The sequence below is a fragment of the Astyanax mexicanus genome, chromosome 8 (assembly GCF_023375975.1).
Source record: "Astyanax mexicanus isolate ESR-SI-001 chromosome 8, AstMex3_surface, whole genome shotgun sequence".
Lineage (NCBI taxonomy): Eukaryota > Metazoa > Chordata > Actinopteri > Characiformes > Acestrorhamphidae > Astyanax > Astyanax mexicanus.
In genome coordinates this window covers 42,404,953-42,422,322 of record NC_064415.1, presented here as the reverse complement: position 1 = coordinate 42,422,322, position 17,370 = coordinate 42,404,953, and the positions used below count along the sequence as shown (strand labels likewise).

At 38.4% G+C, this 17,370-nt stretch overlaps 1 protein-coding gene and 3 gene segments (V, D, J or C); 3 read left to right on the top strand and 1 right to left on the bottom strand.

Annotated features, from left to right (window-relative positions):
* Positions 1–447: 447 nt before the first annotated feature.
* On the top strand, positions 448–1,057 carry LOC125804021 (Ig kappa chain V-VI region NQ6-8.3.1-like). The segment is given in 2 exon segments: positions 448–493; positions 626–1,057. Coding segments are annotated over 2 exon segments (438 nt in total).
* Positions 1,058–1,495: 438 nt separating this feature from the next.
* On the top strand, positions 1,496–2,212 carry LOC103023731 (Ig kappa chain V-IV region S107B-like). The segment is given in 2 exon segments: positions 1,496–1,710; positions 1,848–2,212. Coding segments are annotated over 2 exon segments (408 nt in total).
* A 4,626-nt stretch (positions 2,213–6,838) lies between these two features.
* On the bottom strand, positions 6,839–8,145 carry LOC125803738 (uncharacterized). Its single transcript, XM_049481851.1, has 3 exons — positions 7,855–8,145; positions 7,613–7,717; positions 6,839–7,415 (listed from the first exon to the last, which is right to left on the bottom strand). Exons 1-3 carry the CDS (start codon positions 8,039–8,041, stop codon positions 6,862–6,864), a joined length of 846 nt encoding a protein of 281 aa, XP_049337808.1. The 5' UTR covers positions 8,042–8,145; the 3' UTR covers positions 6,839–6,861.
* A 3,613-nt stretch (positions 8,146–11,758) lies between these two features.
* The window catches only part of LOC111194233 (T cell receptor gamma variable 2-like), a 39,841-nt gene continuing 34,229 nt past the window's right edge, over positions 11,759–17,370 (top strand). Inside the window, 1 exon segment of the V gene segment in view lies at positions 11,759–11,809. Coding sequence covers positions 11,767–11,809 — 43 coding nt within the window.

Genomic DNA, 17,370 nt, shown 5'->3' with positions numbered 1-17,370 from the left:
CTGTCTCAGGACTCTGGTAGCCGATGGCAAACTACATGGTCACGATTGGAACCAGTGATCTCCCGATCATAGTGGCAGCATTTAGCCCGCTGGATCACTCAGAGCCCAGATAAATTGGATATTTTAAATTGCCCAGAAAATTGTATACCCTAAAAGTTGCTCTGTGTGTTTGATTTAGAAAAACCTAAACCAACTATATGTTACCAATTGAAGTAATTTTTTTAAGTTAGTCTAACAGTTCCCTTTTTACAGTGTATTATATAACTGTCTTTTGGGGGAACCATTCTGATAACTGTTCTGCATGTAATGACTGACTGTTATGGCTACTCCACCCACAGGAAATGACATCAGCACTGTTTTATAGCAGAGACATTGTAAGGCTGGTAACATAACATGAAAACTCAAGCTTGTGAACCATAACATTTTAACTCAAACAACTCAAACAAGATGTTTGTTGATACGTTTATTATTTTTATTTTCTCACTGATCCAAGGTGAGTAGTATAATTAGGTCTTTATTACACATGGGTTATCATACACATATTATTATGTATCATCAATATACTACTATATTCTATCATGTATCATTAATATACTACTAATATAGAGTTGACTGTTGATTCCAGCTGTGCTGGGAGTGACAGTGGAGCAAGATCAGCTCTCCTGGGTGAAGGAGGAGGGTAAAAGTGTGTATATCAACTGCAGAGTGACTGACCTCACTACTGACTACATCCACTGGTACCAGCAGAAAGACGGAGAGGCGATGACTAGAATACTCTACATCAAGCACGACGGCACTGGACTCACCAATCCCCAGGCAAAGGACTTCACTGTGAGCGTAAACAGCATTGCTAACTCTTATAATCTGAAGATAGACACACTGCAGAAGAGCCATTCAGCAGTGTATTACTGCGCCAGCTGGCAGAGTGGCAGCCACAGTGACGCTAATCACTCACATCCTGTACAAAAACTGCTACAGCATGCAACACTCAGTACAGAGCAGATGAAGAAGCAGTAGAGGAAGTACACTAATTCATTAATTAAGTGTAAATACTGAAATTCTGGAAAATATAGTGGTATTTTTTGGAGAAGATCACCTAACAGTCAGCTACTCGTGCAGTGTGAACTTGGCCTTATCTGATCTGTCCTGGTCAATTTACCCAGAAACACTTGGTGCAAGAGTGGAATACACCCTCTACAGATCATTGCAGGATTCCTGACTCCCATCCGTTTACTTTCTCACATACTTATTTGCACCCTTATTTTAACCAAACCACCAACCGGCATGTTCTTAGGAAACCCACATAGACATGGAGAGAGCACACAACCCTCAGTTTCTTTTTGGTTTGTGGTATTCACACACCATGCTTTGCCACCATGCTGCAACAAGTTCCTGTTAAAAATCTTCAAAATTAAATTTCTTCTTCAATAGAAATTACTCTTTTACCTTTTTTAAATGATATACACTACAACAACTACTTTGCACTTGTTATTAACGCTTCAGAAGAGCCAGAATGCTGACTGATATCCAGGAAATGACATCACTGTGTCACAGATGGGAGGTTTTCATTACTGATAACACACTGCCGCTTTAATGAAACAGTTGAGTTGAGGAGCAGGTGAGAGAACTATATGAAACACAGAACTCTGTTCTTAAGTAAATGAAAGATGAATGTAGAACTCTATGCTGTTCTCTTCTCACTGGCTGTAGGTGAGTAGTATCTTAATGTTAAATATCAGGATTACAGTGTATTTAAGCATATTGGGGTTACAGTGTATTTAAATTCATTTTTAAGCCATATTAGTCTGTCTTATTTATTTATTTATGTACTATAATATTGATTACAGTGGGTGTACTCGGACAAACTGTGGAGCAAACTGAGCTCCTTTGGACAAAGTCACTGAATAAGAGAGCTTATATCAGCTGTAAAGTGACTGGACTTCAGAGCAGCAACTACGTCCACTGGTATCAACAGAAAGATGGAGAAGCTCTGAAAAGGATCCTGTACGTTAATAAAGATGCCTCTAGCACTGTTCCTGATCCAAACCATCCTGAAGCAAAAGACTTCTCTGTGACTCTAGAGAAGGGTGATGCAGGTGATAATTATGTTCTGAAGGTGGGCTCAGTGAAGCTCAACCATGCTGGAGTTTATTACTGTGCTGTCTGGACGGGCAGCCACAGTGAGATAAACTGCTCACATCCTGTACAATAACTACTGTAACTCTGCCAGTGTTCAACCTGAAAGTTACACAGCCCAATCAAATCCATTTTAGGGGAACACTTTATAATACTGCTCCATAGTTAAAAGGTAACTAAGCAATAACTAATTAATAGTGCTGCATTAACACCTAAATATTTTCTATTAACTACCAGGGAGTACTGAAAAATTATTGAGTAGATAATACTGAACTAATGATTATAGCTGTTCACTATTAACTCTACATTAATTACCGAGACTTACATACAGTTTCTCCTGGAGAACTACTTACTAATTATGTCTCCTTTATAGTAACTATTCAATATTTACTGCTTAAATCAACAGTAACTACTTACATGCCACCTGGGAACTATGTACTTGAACAATAATCAAATTATTCAATGGTGATATTAAAGTCAAATTTGACTTAAGCAAGTGACACCATTTGCAGTAGAAGTAACCTTAGTTACCTTATTATCCTCATTATCTTCCAAATATTAGCAACATATAGTTAAATACTACAGTGTGTAGTAGTCTGCTTAAGCTCTGTTTTTGAAAGAAAAAACATTATGTAGCAATACGTAGGAGCATAGGCGTAGGAACCGGGGGGGATGGGTGGGACATGTCCCACCCAATATTAGAAATAGGTGGATTTGTCCCCCCCAAAAATGAAATCAGTTCGCTCACATCAGCCATAATATTAATGAGGAGACAGACCGGACCAATCGGAGGAGGAGAGTCAGTTTGCTGTTGGGGAAGCCCCGCCCCCTCGCTGTGAGATTTAGCAGCGGGATCGGGCTGCAGCCGCTTCAGCTGATTTTAAAACAGATCTGGATATACGGAGATTTTTCTAACAGAAAGGTAACGATAGGCTAACCACGTAAACTGTGATGATATGTTTCTGATAGCTGGTTAAAAATACACGTCTCTGAATCAAAACACACAGTTTAAACCCACTGTGATTAATAAACTGCAGCTGTGTTAGTGAGTTAGTTTAACTTAAATTAATTAGATAGGGAGTCAGGGTTAAAGAAAAAAATATATATATGTAATGTTCAACTTGACCTGTACCTGATCAGCTAATCACTATTTCATTTTCAAACTGTTTCTTAATTTAGGATTGCAGGACTTAGTGTGAGCTATAATGAACGAAAATGAATTTAACTAACTAGTTAACTAGAAGCTGCATGTAGTGGATAGCCAGGATTTAGTACAGTACTTTATGTTTGTAGTTTAAAGCAGTTTCTTAACCCTGATCACTGCCCTAAAACTGTGTTTTCCACCTGATCCACCTGATCAGCTAATAAACAGTCATTTACTGAGTTTACCTGTTAAAATCCTTTAGCCCCCTATGGAGCCTAAATTAATCATGTAAATCCAGCAGTGTATTAGACACATCATACCACCACTTTATTAAATGCCTTTAAAGCAGAGGAAGCTCAAGAACATGCAGAACAGTGTTAATATGCAGTAGAATATGTAAGAACAGGGTTGAGAAACACTGATCTAACCTGACTTCTGTTCATTTGTAGTTCACAGTAAGACCACATGTCCTGACGTTTATAAAAATTTATATGAAACGTAAAGTTCCATTCTTTTACATAAAAGGACACCATCTTAAGAAGAGCTCTCAGTAGAAAAAGAAATAAAAGCGCAGGAGAAAATGTAAATATATGACAGAATTGACATGCCAATACATAATAATAATAATAACCAAATCTGTTATATTATTTTAAATATTAGCTGATAACTGATCATTTTTGTTATATGTATATAATTCAGACATTGCATGCATATTTTTTTCTAACAACAGTAACTGTAACGTGGAGTAACCTGTTTAGGTTGTAAAATCACCTTATAATAATAATTTACTTTTAATTTAAAGTAATTTCCACAAATGTTGTTCTAGGAAACTATAGGGTGGGCTTGGGTTCATATTGGCAAATGTGTCCCCCCCAATATCAAGCCCGCTCCTACGCCCTTGCGTAGGAGACCATAATTAAAGTTATCCAGAAGGCATCTAAGACTCTAAGACTGACTGTAAGACAGTAACAGTTTTTGTTTCAATGATCACTGCTTTAATATTAAGCATCAACCTCATAAAAGTGCATCTTCAGCCTTGCAGTCTCACAGAGATTTAAAGTGCGCACTAATAGGGTAATTATGGTAATTTCACAGAAGACGCAGTTCTCCTGGTTCTGAAAATAAACTAGTAAACACGATATTAAGACCTTTTCCAGCTTATTTTTTTTACCCCCGAATGTGTGTGTGTTAGTTAGCTTGTTTAAATGCGTGTGTGTTAATTAGCTATGTAAGTTCACTACAGAATGGACTGACTACCTTAGGGTTAAATATACAACACTACACAGTGTATTTACCGGTGTTAGCACTATTAGTTAATTAGTGTAAAACCAACAATCACACTGTGGGATTTTGAACATTCACACAGCGTTTATCTAACACTGTTAATATAACACTGGCGAATGTACTGTGCGTGTAAAACAAATTAACTGCATGACTGTTAAAATGTCTTAGTATGATTGTTATTATTATTTTTATTAACAACATATATTTCACAACATAACGATAAGCACTTGTTATGTTGGGGCCCATTTAGTTGGTGCACTTATATAAGAGCAAAGATGGAAAATAATTCGGAAAGTTAGATTTATACATCGATATCACAACATATGTTATCACAGAGTATCGTATCTCGTTGACATCTCGTTCAGTAGCTCCTCCATTTCCACTCAATGTTGTGTTTACATAGATCTCTGTGGAAACGCACACCCAAAATGTAATTATGGTGCGCAGCAGTGGACAAATAGCTATTTTATTAAACACGAGGTGACGGAACTCAGAGATGTGAGTCCAGACGGAACTAAAATTACCGGAGGACCACAGAGTTCAGTGAAAAACAGTAGATAGTTTTGCCTGTAATTTTCTCAGAGGACGTCTGAGAAAAACGCATAGATAGTCGTTCCGAATGGGAATGAAATCACAGAGGACCCCCATGAAAGAGAAAATTACCGCAGGACCCCCGAATAGGGCTTTAGTGATATTTATTGAAATGTAGAAACTCTAAACTCCCTGAATCTTAACTCAACAACGATGAGTCACACTACAGGAGCGAGGTGAGCCGCCTGGCCTCCTGGTGCAAACACTACAATCTCTCTCTGAACACAGAGAAGAACAATGAGATTGTTGTGGACTTCAGGAGAACTCACACAGCACACTCCTCTGTCCATCAACGGAACTGCTGTGGAGAGGGTGAGCAGCACCAAGTTCCTGGGTGTGCACGTAACAGAGGACCTCTCCTGGAGCACCAACTCAGCATCACTGGCCAGGAAGGCAAATCAGCGTCTCTACTTTCTCCGCAAGCTGAGAAGAGCTGGAGCCCCCATCCCCATCATGACCACCTTCAACAGAGGGGCCATCGAGAGCATCCTACCGCAGGACCCTCCAGCGCATCGTGAGAGCAGCTGAGAAGATGGCACCTCTCTCCCCTCCCTTCAGGACTTGTACAGCTCCCGCCTCACACAGAAAGCCCTCCGTCTGGCAGGAGATCCCTCCCACCCACTACACAGCTTCTTCAGCCTGCTGCCATCAGGGAGGAGACTGTGGAGTCTCGGGTCTAGGACCAGCAGACTGCGAGACAGCCCCATCCATCAGGCTGTGAGGATGCTGAACTCCCTTCCTGCTGTACCCCCAATCCCAATCCTGCCCCCAGCGCACACTCACTCAGCATCTCCCACCCCCCACCATCACAGTACTGAAACTCTGTACTAGAACACACACAGTACTGGAACTTTTCAAAACGGACCTGCACTACACGCCCAATACCTGCACTACTGCTATACTTTCACTGTCATACACACTTTCATTCCCCAACAGTTGTGACTGTAAGAACTTTACGCACTCATTCACTTTACCAGCCTTAAGCTATTATACCATATTTGCACTTCTGTTATACAGGTTCTATTTATACTGTCATTCCACTACATCACCATCAATATAGCACTATTGTCTTCCGTCTTACGTATGTCTATTGTGTCCTTGTTGTATTGTACATATAGTGTCTCCCATTCTTTTACATTATATATCTTATTTCACCCCCCACACTACTGCACTTTGTTTTCTGCTTCATGTATGTCTATTTGTGTCCCTGCTGTACTGTACATACAATGTCTCCCATTCTATTTTATTATATCGATTATCTGTACTTGCTGTAAAAATGTAGGAAGGAGAGTAAAGTAATTTCAAATCTCTGTCCTGTACATATGCAGTATTGACAATAAAACTACTTGACTTGAAATATAGATTTTTTTAAGCTTACATATAACTTTAATTAAAGAATTGGGAATTGTTTTAAATTAATTATTTGAAATGTTTAGGCTGATAAAGTCTACTGTGAACTCTGTTATCTTCCCAATCTCTAGAATTTGTTTTTTATTTTCTTACATTAATTCATTCTGTTGTTTACAAAATAGACTATTTTTAAGTTTACAGATTTTGAATGTTATAGAAAATAAAACTTTAACATTTATTAGCATCTAATGCTGAGTTGTTGATTTCACTGCAGTGTAAAGTCATCAGTCTCCTGGTGTTTCTCAGTGTTGAATGAATCCAGATGAATCCAGATCATTTCAGCAGAATCACTTTTATTAGATGAAGGTTTTCAGGGATTCTGCGATGTCATTTAAAAAGAGCTCGTTGCCAGAAGGAGACAGGTGAACCCGGTCTCTGAGGAAGAGTCGAGGGTTGTGGAATAGGATATCTGGGTGATGAATAACACCCCCCTTCACTCCCAACATGAAATCGGCCATCTCGCCGTTCAACCATTTCCGGGCTGCATCAATCCTCTTGGGGTGAGTGGAGGACCTCCACTGACGTCGGGGGGTGATCTCCGACAGCATGATCTTCATGTGTGGGAAACGACGGTGGAGATCACGGAGATCCTCCTTCATCTGGGCGCTAAGATGAAGGGCGTTCATTCCTCCAAGGTCGTTCCCTCCACAGTGGATGATCAGCACATCCGGAGCCGTTCTTCCTATTAGAGACTGGTTGAAGAACGGGACGAGTCCCTGCCACCTCAGTCCTCCCCAGCCGAACCAGCTGACCTCAGCCTGTACGCCCAGGTCACCTCCCAGTGAGCTCCTCGCCATCTCCTCCCCACGGCGAATATAGCTGTCCCCTATGATCCATACCGTGGGAGGAGCTGTAAAAAGAAAACAATAAAAAGAATATTAAATCATTGTATGTATTTATACAGTATATATACTTAAATATAGTATAATTAAACAGCTAAAGAAGTACTGCAATACAACAATTCATGCTTCATCACCACCAGTAACAAGAAACGGTAGCTTAACCAAGCATGGAAACCAGATTCCTGAATTCTGCCCCATAACGCACCTCTCTCCAGCTGGATTCGAGTCTTTTTCATTACCGGAGCTTCCTCCTCCGGTGTCTCCACCAGCTTCCTCTTACCAGAGGTTCCGCTGGAGCTAACGACAATATCTGCAGCACATCAGTGACATTAGAAACTGTATTAGAACTGTATTAAAATCAACATTTAAAACTGATCTGAGAAAATTTGATTTAGTTTAAGAGAAATTAAACATGTTAACCAAACTGAAATCTGTCCCATAACGCACCTCTCTCCAGCTGGAGTCTGGCCTGTTTCAGTGCAGGAGCGTCCTCATGTCCGTCCATGAACACTTGGGGACGTTTCTCTCTCCTGCTGGGGCGGTTGGTCGCCCCGTGCTGGAAGTTCTCCCAGCTCTGCCGGTTGATCTTCACCGGCCGCTGAACCACCGTCTTTATCGAGATCAGTAAAGACATTCTGCTAATGTTCACTAAAGCTGCTCGTCCTCAGTAACTGAAAGATTTCCTCCGAAGTCCTGATACTGCGTCTCCCAGCTCTAGCCTGAACCCCAACTGACGGAACTCCTGCTGATATATGCTCAGGTGTGTGATGTCACAACTGTGTCAGTGGAATCTCTTCTGCAGTAACCATGGTGACCACCAGGCTAGCACGCTAGCTAGTGTCTCTAATTCCACTGGTTACATGTTAATTTTAACGTATTAGTACTGTTTTTAAACGTCTTCATGGCCCTGCACCCCTTTATTTTAGTGATATGATTGTTAAGTATGTTCCAGCTAGATCTCTCAGGTCTTTATTCTTCTGTATTTGATAGAAAATAAACTAGTAATCAAGATATTGGGATGTTTTCCAGTTTATTTAACCCCCAGATCGGACGAGGACACTTTGTGTGTTGTTAAACAGCTTTAGGATGTGTTTAGCCAATGTTACCTAAGTTATATGTGTGCTAGTTAGCTAGCTAAGTTAGGTTATGTCTGTGTTAGTTAGTGTTAGCTAGCTTAAATATGTGTAGTTAGAGCTATCTAACTAAGTTAGCTGGGTTAAATGTGGGTTTTAGCATTAGTTAGTCAAGTTAGCTAGGTTAAATGTGTGTTAGTTATCTAGGTTATATATGTTGTATCCACAACATAAATGAACTCACACAGAGACAGAAGAACGCTTATTTGGTTAACTGGAGTAGAAAATAACACGTACAGCAGCTCTCCATTAGTTAGTCCAGTGTAGTGGGGTCCAAAAACTACATTACCCATCATCCTTTAGTGCTTCTAGACTACAACTACGGATAGCCAGATAAGTCACAGTATTGTCCAATACACTACAATATATGTGTTAGTTAGCTAGGTTATATGTGTGTTAGTTAGCTAGGTTATATGTGTGTTAGTTAGTTAGGTTAAATGTGTGTTAGTTAGATAGTTTATATGTGTGTTAGTTAGCTAGGTTATATGTGTGTTAGTTAGCTAGGTTATATGTGTGTTAGTTAGCTAGGTTAAATGTGTGTTAGTTAGCTACGTAAGTTTACTACAGAATGGACTGACTATCTTAGGGTTAAATACACAACACTACACAGTGTATTTACAAGTGTTAGCACTAACTAGTGTAAAACCAACAATCACACTATGAGGTTTTTAACATTCACAGTGTTTATCTAACACTAACACTGTTAATATAACACTGGCAAATGTGCTGTGCGGGTAAAACAAATGAACTGCATGACTGTCCAGATGTATTATTATTATTATTATTATTATTATTATTATTATATAACACATATTTCACTTTATAATACTGTGATATGATCTGCAGTTACTCCTCAGTTATTAGTAATTAGTTACCATGTTTCTCACTTTATAATACTGTGACATGACCTGCAGTAACTCCTAAAGAACACAGTAACTCATCAGTCATTAGTAATGGGTTACCATGTGCTGCTGTTAACTCACGAAAAATAAGGCCGGGACACCTAATTAATGATCTAAGAAGAACACAGGAACACCCAGTCCGTTATCTTACACGAATATTTATTCATTTAAACATGATTTCCCCCCAAATAAGGATGTCGGACACAACCTACAGTAAAGCTGTATGTGAGCCATCACTTCTACTGAGCACATCTCCTGGAGGACTGAAGTGGAGCAGAGTTTTAGAGTAAACACGTGTAACACACTGACAGAAGATTACAAAAATGTGTCTAACCTTTGGAAGATACTGAGGATACTATGGTGAGTATTGTTAATGTATGAGAAATGGTGATACTGGCTTTAATTTCACCACTAATCGATTAACCTGCAGCAACAGCAGATAAACACACTGATAGAGGGCGGCGGTCCGGCGTTGTGAAATTACTGTAATTACCCTAATAATACACAATATAAAGTCTCTGTGAGACTGCAAGGCTGAAGATTAACTTTCATAAGGTTGGTGCTTCATATTAAAGTAGTGATTATTAAAACAAGAATCATTACAATCTTAAAGTCATTCTTAATTAATGTCTCTTATGTAATAATATTACATTATAATGTTTTTTTCCCAGAAATTGAGGTTAAGCAGTCTTTTATATAGTAGTATTTTACTATATATTGCTAATATTTGGAAGATACTGAGTATGCTATTGTAACTAAGGTTACTACTACTACAAATGGTGTCACTTGCTTTATTCAAATATGCCTTTAATATCCCCACTCATCAAATATTTTTTGTACACTGATTTAGATCTATAGTTCTCCAGGTGGCATGTAAGAGTTTTCAGCTGAGCAGTTAATGTTAATTTGAGCAGTAATTAATTAATAGTTACTATAAAGGAGACATTATTATTAAGTAGTTTTCCAGGAGATACTGTATGTAAGTCTCAGTAATTAATGGGGAATTAATAGTGAACAACTATAATCATTAGTTTAGTACCACCTACTGAGTAATTACTTAGTACTCCCTTGTAGTTAACAGAAGAGACTTAGGTGTTGATGCAGCGCTTTTAATTAGTTACTGCTTAGTTTACTATTAACTATGCAACAGTGTTTTAACGCGTTACCCCATTTTAGTCTTAATTTTAAATAAACAGGCACGTCAAAATATTGTGGCCACCTCCTTGTTTATGCACCCACTGTCCATTATATCAGCACCACTGATCATATAGGAGCACTTTGTAGTTCTCACCTAACGCTGGGGTTCTGGGTTCAAGTCCCTATATGGGTGGCACAGAGACATAAAAAGCTAGATTTAAATTTGTCAAAATGTACATGAGTAAGCCAAAATTCTTATGGAAAATTGTCTTGTGGACAGACACCAAGAGACCTAAATAAAGCTTTATTGTAAAGCACATCATTCTGCTGTCTGACAAAAAGGAAATGGGGCCTACAAAGAAAAAAAACACAGTACCTATACAGTCACATATTGTGGAGGTTCAAATATGTTTTGGGGTTGCTTTTCTGCCCCTTGGATTAGCTGAGATTAGATTTTACCAGATGATTTTGGGCTTAGTGTCAGAAAGCTGGGTTTGCCTCCTAGGTCATGGGCCTTCCAGTAGGACAATGACCCCAATCATACTTCAATGAAAACAAAGTGCTGGAGAGATATGTAGTGGCCATCAATGAGTTCAGATCTAAATCCCATTAAGCACCTGTGGAGAGATCTTAAAAGTGTTGTTGGGAGAAGGCTTCCTTGAAGGCTTGTTGATGGTTATAGGAAACCACTGATTGATTTTAGTTCATTTGTTTCAAAGGTTTACATTAAGGGAGCCAATCATTTTGTCTGACCTAGTTTTGGAGTTTTGTGTGAAATTATATCATGCTTAGCTTTTTTGTCTCTTTTTTATTAAGTGTTTTTCCAATACACATTAAAGAAGTAAACATGTGTATAACAAAATAGATTTAATTGCTATAATTTTCTGGAATAAATATTTCATTTCAGATAATGAACACAGATTCATGAAGTAATAAAGCATGCATGTCTTTCTGGCTAGATTATGTTTATAGTAGTACAGTAGTGCCATGTTAGGGCCAAACTAAATAGTGGCATATTAGTGGCAGTGCAGGGTTAGAAAGAACAGACTGTTACTGCATCTCCACCCACAGGAAATGACATCAGTGCTACTCTATAGCACAGCTCCCTTAAAACATTATTTTTTAAGACAAACCAGCAGATAAACAGCAGTATTTTAAAGCAGATTTCAGGTTAAACTCAATGAAAGATGAAAACATATGTGTGTGTGGTTCTCTTCTCACTGATCACAGGTAAGAACCAGATCAATGAGAGATATTATATTATTATTATCATTAGAATGGTTTATTTACAGTGTAATGTTGATTACAGTGGGAACTCTGGGACAGACTGTGGAGCAAACTCAGCTCTCCTGCACGAAGCAGGTGGGCAAAAGAGTTTCTATCAGCTGTAAAGTGACTGAACTTCAGCGTGATAACTATGTTCACTGGTACCAGCAGAAAGACGGTGAAGCTCTCACAAGGATGCTGTATGTTAATGCTGCAGGGACGAGCACTGTTTACAACCCTGACCATCCTGAAGCAATGGAGTTTTCTGTGAAGCTCGAGGGAGAGAATACGTATGTTCTGAAAGTGAGCGCAGTGAAGATGATCCACACAGGTGTTTATTACTGTGCCTGCTGGTATAGAAGCAGCCACAGTGACTCAAACTGTTTACATCCTCTACAATAACTCTACCAGTGTTCAACCTAACAGTTTCACTACAAAATCACAAACAATTCACTCTTCATTTTTTTTCATTTCACACAAATATAAAACCACTAGTCATCTTTAACCCCCTGAATCTGACATTTATCATGTTCAACTTATTGACCATAATGCTAAAACACGTATTCATTTTTTTGGTAAACATTTAGATTGTGGAGTCACACAGGGTTCTATTTCAGGGTCTATGAAGCTGATGATATTTATGACATTAATACCTTTCAATGACAAAAGGTTGCAGGCTTACTTACATGGTCTAAGGGGTCAGTTCACCTCTAATAGCAGTGCATTGGAATAATACACAACATGCTCATGTTGGTCTCAAATGGGTGGAACATGAGCTACATAGTGATGTTGTATTTTCTCTAAATAATCAGTGAAGAGACATGTTTAGTCACCTTGTCTGTTATTCAACGTACCCTTTCTTGTATTGTCAATAATGAAAGAAGGGGAGAGTCTACGTTACAGCTTCATTAGGCCCCAATATTTTTCGCACTACGCACTTAAAATTCTTTAATTTTCCCAAAAATCAGTAGTGCGCCTTATAATACGGTGCATTTTACGTATGAATTTTACCAGTCAGGTTGTAAGGAGCAATAAAGCTACTCCATTGAAGTACAGCATTATGAAGGAGTTTCAGTAAAGTTTCTCCAGAAGCGAGACTGGAGCATTATCCACTAACCACACTAAGCGCTAGCACTTTCACCGTTTAGAAGTGAGTATTACCAGCCTGTAGCCTGTTGCTAACCCCGGCTAGCACTGCTGGAGCAGCATAAGCATTACCCATTAACTGCACTTAGCACTAGCTCTTTTGCCATTCAGAAGTGAGTATTATTGGCTTGTAGCCTTCTGCGGATTCTGACTAGCGCTGCAGGAGCAGTATAAGCATTATCTGCTAAACGCAGCGCTAGCACTTTCACCGTTCAGAGGTTGTATTTCAGAGTATTTTTGGCCTAGAGTCTGCATGTTTACCATGTTAAAACAAGCTGGGACGAACTCCAAGTGAATATCGCCCTGGCTTCCCGGGACACGGATTTGTCGTTGTTGCACTGTAAGGCAGCATTAGCTGCTAACAGCAAAATCTAGAAATCTAAGCTTATTGTAAATAAACAGAGGTGCTTTACTCACCCAAATAAACAGTTTTCAGAAGACAAATCTGTGTAGATTAACATCCAGCACTCATTTATTATTTTTTTTAAAGAATTTCAGATTTGTTTACTTAGCTTAGCTGTTCTTAACGTAGTTTGCAACCCCCACCACCACCCAGCGGTGAGACCTGCTAATTTAAACAGCCTTATGTACGAAAATAGACCACAAAATAGACGTTTATTGATAGTGCACCTTATAATATGGTAAGTATAGACAAAACTCAGACTGACAAACATACTCTGCACTCTGGACCCCAGAGTGCTTTCTCTGACTGCTGATGGACTTCTAACCCACCAGTCTTACTTAACTTTAACACAGTTTATATAGTCTTTAGGCAGTAATTGCTGGTCACATTGATCAGTGTCCAGATACACAGCCTAAAAGCCGATGTCCAATCTTTTTGACCTGTGAATGGGGAGAATGTCATGTCTTATGCTTATGCATCAACTACCCCGGCACTAGAGCGTCTGAGAACATGTAACAATTCACACAGAATTTGGGTGAATATAAGACAATGTATATTACAATGTAATTAGAAAATCATATTCTACAGTTGGTACAGGTGATGCTGATAAAGCTTTATGGTTCCCAGTGAGCAACCCATACAGTCCCAGCATGTTTACTATGCTGGGACACGTTACTATATCTGCACACGTTTTACAGAAAAAAAGACTGATACTGACATTTGTGTCCCTTCACAGCAATGGGGAAAAGTTGCGCCGAAGTGAATTTATGCGAATGAATTCTTCCAACACAACGCATCTATTCAATAAAAAGGCAGGAGTTTGCCTGATATGTGTCCTAAGCACAGTGTTTGGAAACATTTTAGTTCTGCCTTTAAGCGTTCCAGAGAATCATGAAAGGAAAGCTAATCATTGCGGTTTCTGGCTTCCCTGTCCTTTATGATCAGTCCCTGCTGATTTACAGGACCTCTGATCATTGTAATACAGTATGGAGAAAATTTGCAGAGCTTGTTGGGGTCTCTGGTGGGTTTTGAAAATATTAATATAGAATTTAATTGGAAAATTTTGCTTTTGTAAGCCTATTTGCTGCTTCCTAGTGTTAAAAAGTTCAATGAACATGTATATTTATTCGTTTATATAAAATACTTCCTATTTATTTAAACAATGTAATTGGACGATGCCGGGGGGGCGCGTTCTTTTTGTAACTATTTAAGAGTTTTGGAATTCTTGTTCTTAAGAATGTTTACTCTATTTGGAAAAGACTTCTAGGTCAAGGTTCTACTGATATTGTGATGTTTGCTTCAAGAAAGTGTTGATATTATTTATTTGAATTAATTTATGCATCCAATAAGGAAAGATTTCCCATGCCACTGGATCCAAAACAAGCCCAAAGCATGATGATCCAACAGTTGAAGATTAAAAAAAGACATATTTTAACTATCACCATGTTTCAAAAAATGCATCAGGCTTGATAACGTGTTTTTTTTTTTCAAAATTTATAATATTTTGAAAGTGTTTTTTTTTGTGTTTGTTTTGTACATTGTACATTTTATAGACAATACAATACAATACAATACAATACAATTCAGTAAATGTTTTACTTGCATGTGGGGGGCAGCACTGTACTAGGGGAAAATATGTGTATCTCATGCAAGAACAGAGAAAATATGTACAGAGGGCAGCACATCCCAGCACACACCTCCACAATAAAAAATGCATTTCCACCTACAGGAAATGACATCAGCAATACTCTACAGAACAGCTGCTTTGAAACTCTGCATGAGACTCTAGCAGATAAACAGCAGTATTTTATCCAGACGTCAAGCTAAACTGAATGAAAGATGAATTTAAACGTTTATGCCGTTCTCTTCTCACTGATCACAGGTAAGAACCAGATTAATATGGAGTATTATATTTACAATTTTTTTTTAAATAATTCTAAAAACATTTTATTGATATTATATGGTTAGAATAATTAATTTATAGTGTAATATTGATTACAGTGGGATTGCTGGGAGTGGAATTGGAGCAAACTGAACTCTCCTGGACGAAGCCAGTGAACAAAAGAGTTGATATAAAGTGCAGAGTAACTGGACTACAGACTACCTATGTCCACTGGTACCATCAGAAAGACGGTGAAGCTCTCGTTAGAATGCTGTATATGGATCAATCTGGCAGTAACCCTGTTTACAATCCTGACCATCCTGAAGCGAAAGACTTCACTGTGAGACGACAGGGGGATGTGTATTTTATTAAAACAAATGCAGTGAAGAAGGAACACGAAGGGGTTTATTACTGTGCCTGCTGGGAGAGCAGCAGCCACAGTGACTCAAACTGCTCACATCCTCTACAATAACTCCACCAGGGTGAAACTCTCAGGTTGTACAGTGGCAAATCATATGCAGTGCTGTGATTATATATGTTCTATATGTTACAGTATGTCACACATCTCAGCACCTTATCCCCACTACACACTTATTATACCGTATCGGTACTGCACTGTCCTGTCACTGTCTTTAAATTGTCTCGTCCTTTGTATTTATTGTATTTATTGTTATTTAGTGTTATAATTTTATAATTTTATGTTGCACTGTCGTCACTCCTGCACTTTATGTTGTCTATTGCTTGTTGTTCTATGTTGCACCATGGTTCCGGAGGAACGTAATTTCATCACACTGTGTAGCTGTACTCAGATGTAATGACAATAAAAGCCTCTTGACTTGACTTGGCATTTCATTTTTCATCTCTAATAAAATTAAGACAATGGATATATCCAGTGAGGATATATTAACAAATTTTGTGTAAAGATGTCCAATCTTTTTGACCCGTGAATGGTGAGAATGTCATGTCTTATGTTTATGCATCAACTACCCCGGCACTAGAGGGTCTGAAAACATGTAACAATTCACACAGAATTTGGGTGAATATAAGACAATGTATATTACAATGTAATTAGAAAATCATATTCTACAGTTGGTACAGGTGATGCTGATAAAGCTTTATGGTTCCCAGTGAGCAACCTATACAGTCCCAGCATGTTTACAGAGATATCTGCACACGTTTTACAGAAAAAAAGACTGATACTGACATTTGTGTCCCTTCACACGCATGGGGAAAAGTTGGGGAAAAGTTGCGCCGAAGTTAATTTATGCGAATGAATTCTTCCAACACAACGCATCTATTCAATAAAAAGGCAGGAGTTTGCCTGATATGTGTCCTAAGCACAGTGTTTGCGTTCCAGAGAATCATGAAAGGAAAGCTAATCATTGCGGTTTCTGGCTTCCCTGTCCTTTATGATCAGTCCCTGCTGATTTACAGGACCTCTGATCATTGTAATACAGTATGGAGAAAATTTGCAGAGCTTGTTGGGGTCTCTGGTGGGTTTTGAAAATATTAATATAGAATTTAATTGGAAAATTTTGCTTTTGTAAGCCTATTTGCTGCTTCCTAGTGTTAAGAAGTTCAATGAACATGTATATTTATTCGTTTATATAAAATACTTCCTATTTATTTAAACAATGTAATTGGACGATGCCGGGGGGGCACGTTCTTTTTGTAACTATTTAAGAGTTTTGGAATTCTTGTTCTTAAGAATGTTTACCCTATTTGGAAAAGACTTCTAGTTCAAGGTTCTACTGATATTGTGATGTTTGCTTCAAGAAAGTGTTGATATTATTTATTTGAATTAATTTATGCATCCAATAAGGAAAGATTTCCCATGCCGCTGGATCCAAAACAAGCCCAAAGCATGATGATCCAACAGTTGAAGATTAAAAAAAGGCATATTTTAACTATCACCATGTTTCAAAAAATGCATCAGGCTTGATAACATGTTTTTTTTTTTCAAAATTTATAATATTTTGAAAGTGTTTTTTTTTTAAACTTTGTACACATTTTATGGACAATACAATACAATACAATTCAGTAAATGTTTTACTTGCATGTGGGGGTCAGCACTGTACAAGGGGAAAATATGTG

Coding starts and splice junctions, on each gene's coding strand:
- LOC125803738 (XM_049481851.1), bottom strand. CDS start 8,041: ATGTCTTTACTGATCTCGATAAAGACGGTGGTTCAGCGGCCGGTGAAG. Junction 7,718..7,854: donor CAGACTCCAGCTGGAGAGAG/GTGCGTTATGGG, acceptor GATGTGCTGCAG/ATATTGTCGTTAGCTCCAGC. Junction 7,416..7,612: donor TCGAATCCAGCTGGAGAGAG/GTGCGTTATGGG, acceptor TTCTTTTTACAG/CTCCTCCCACGGTATGGATC.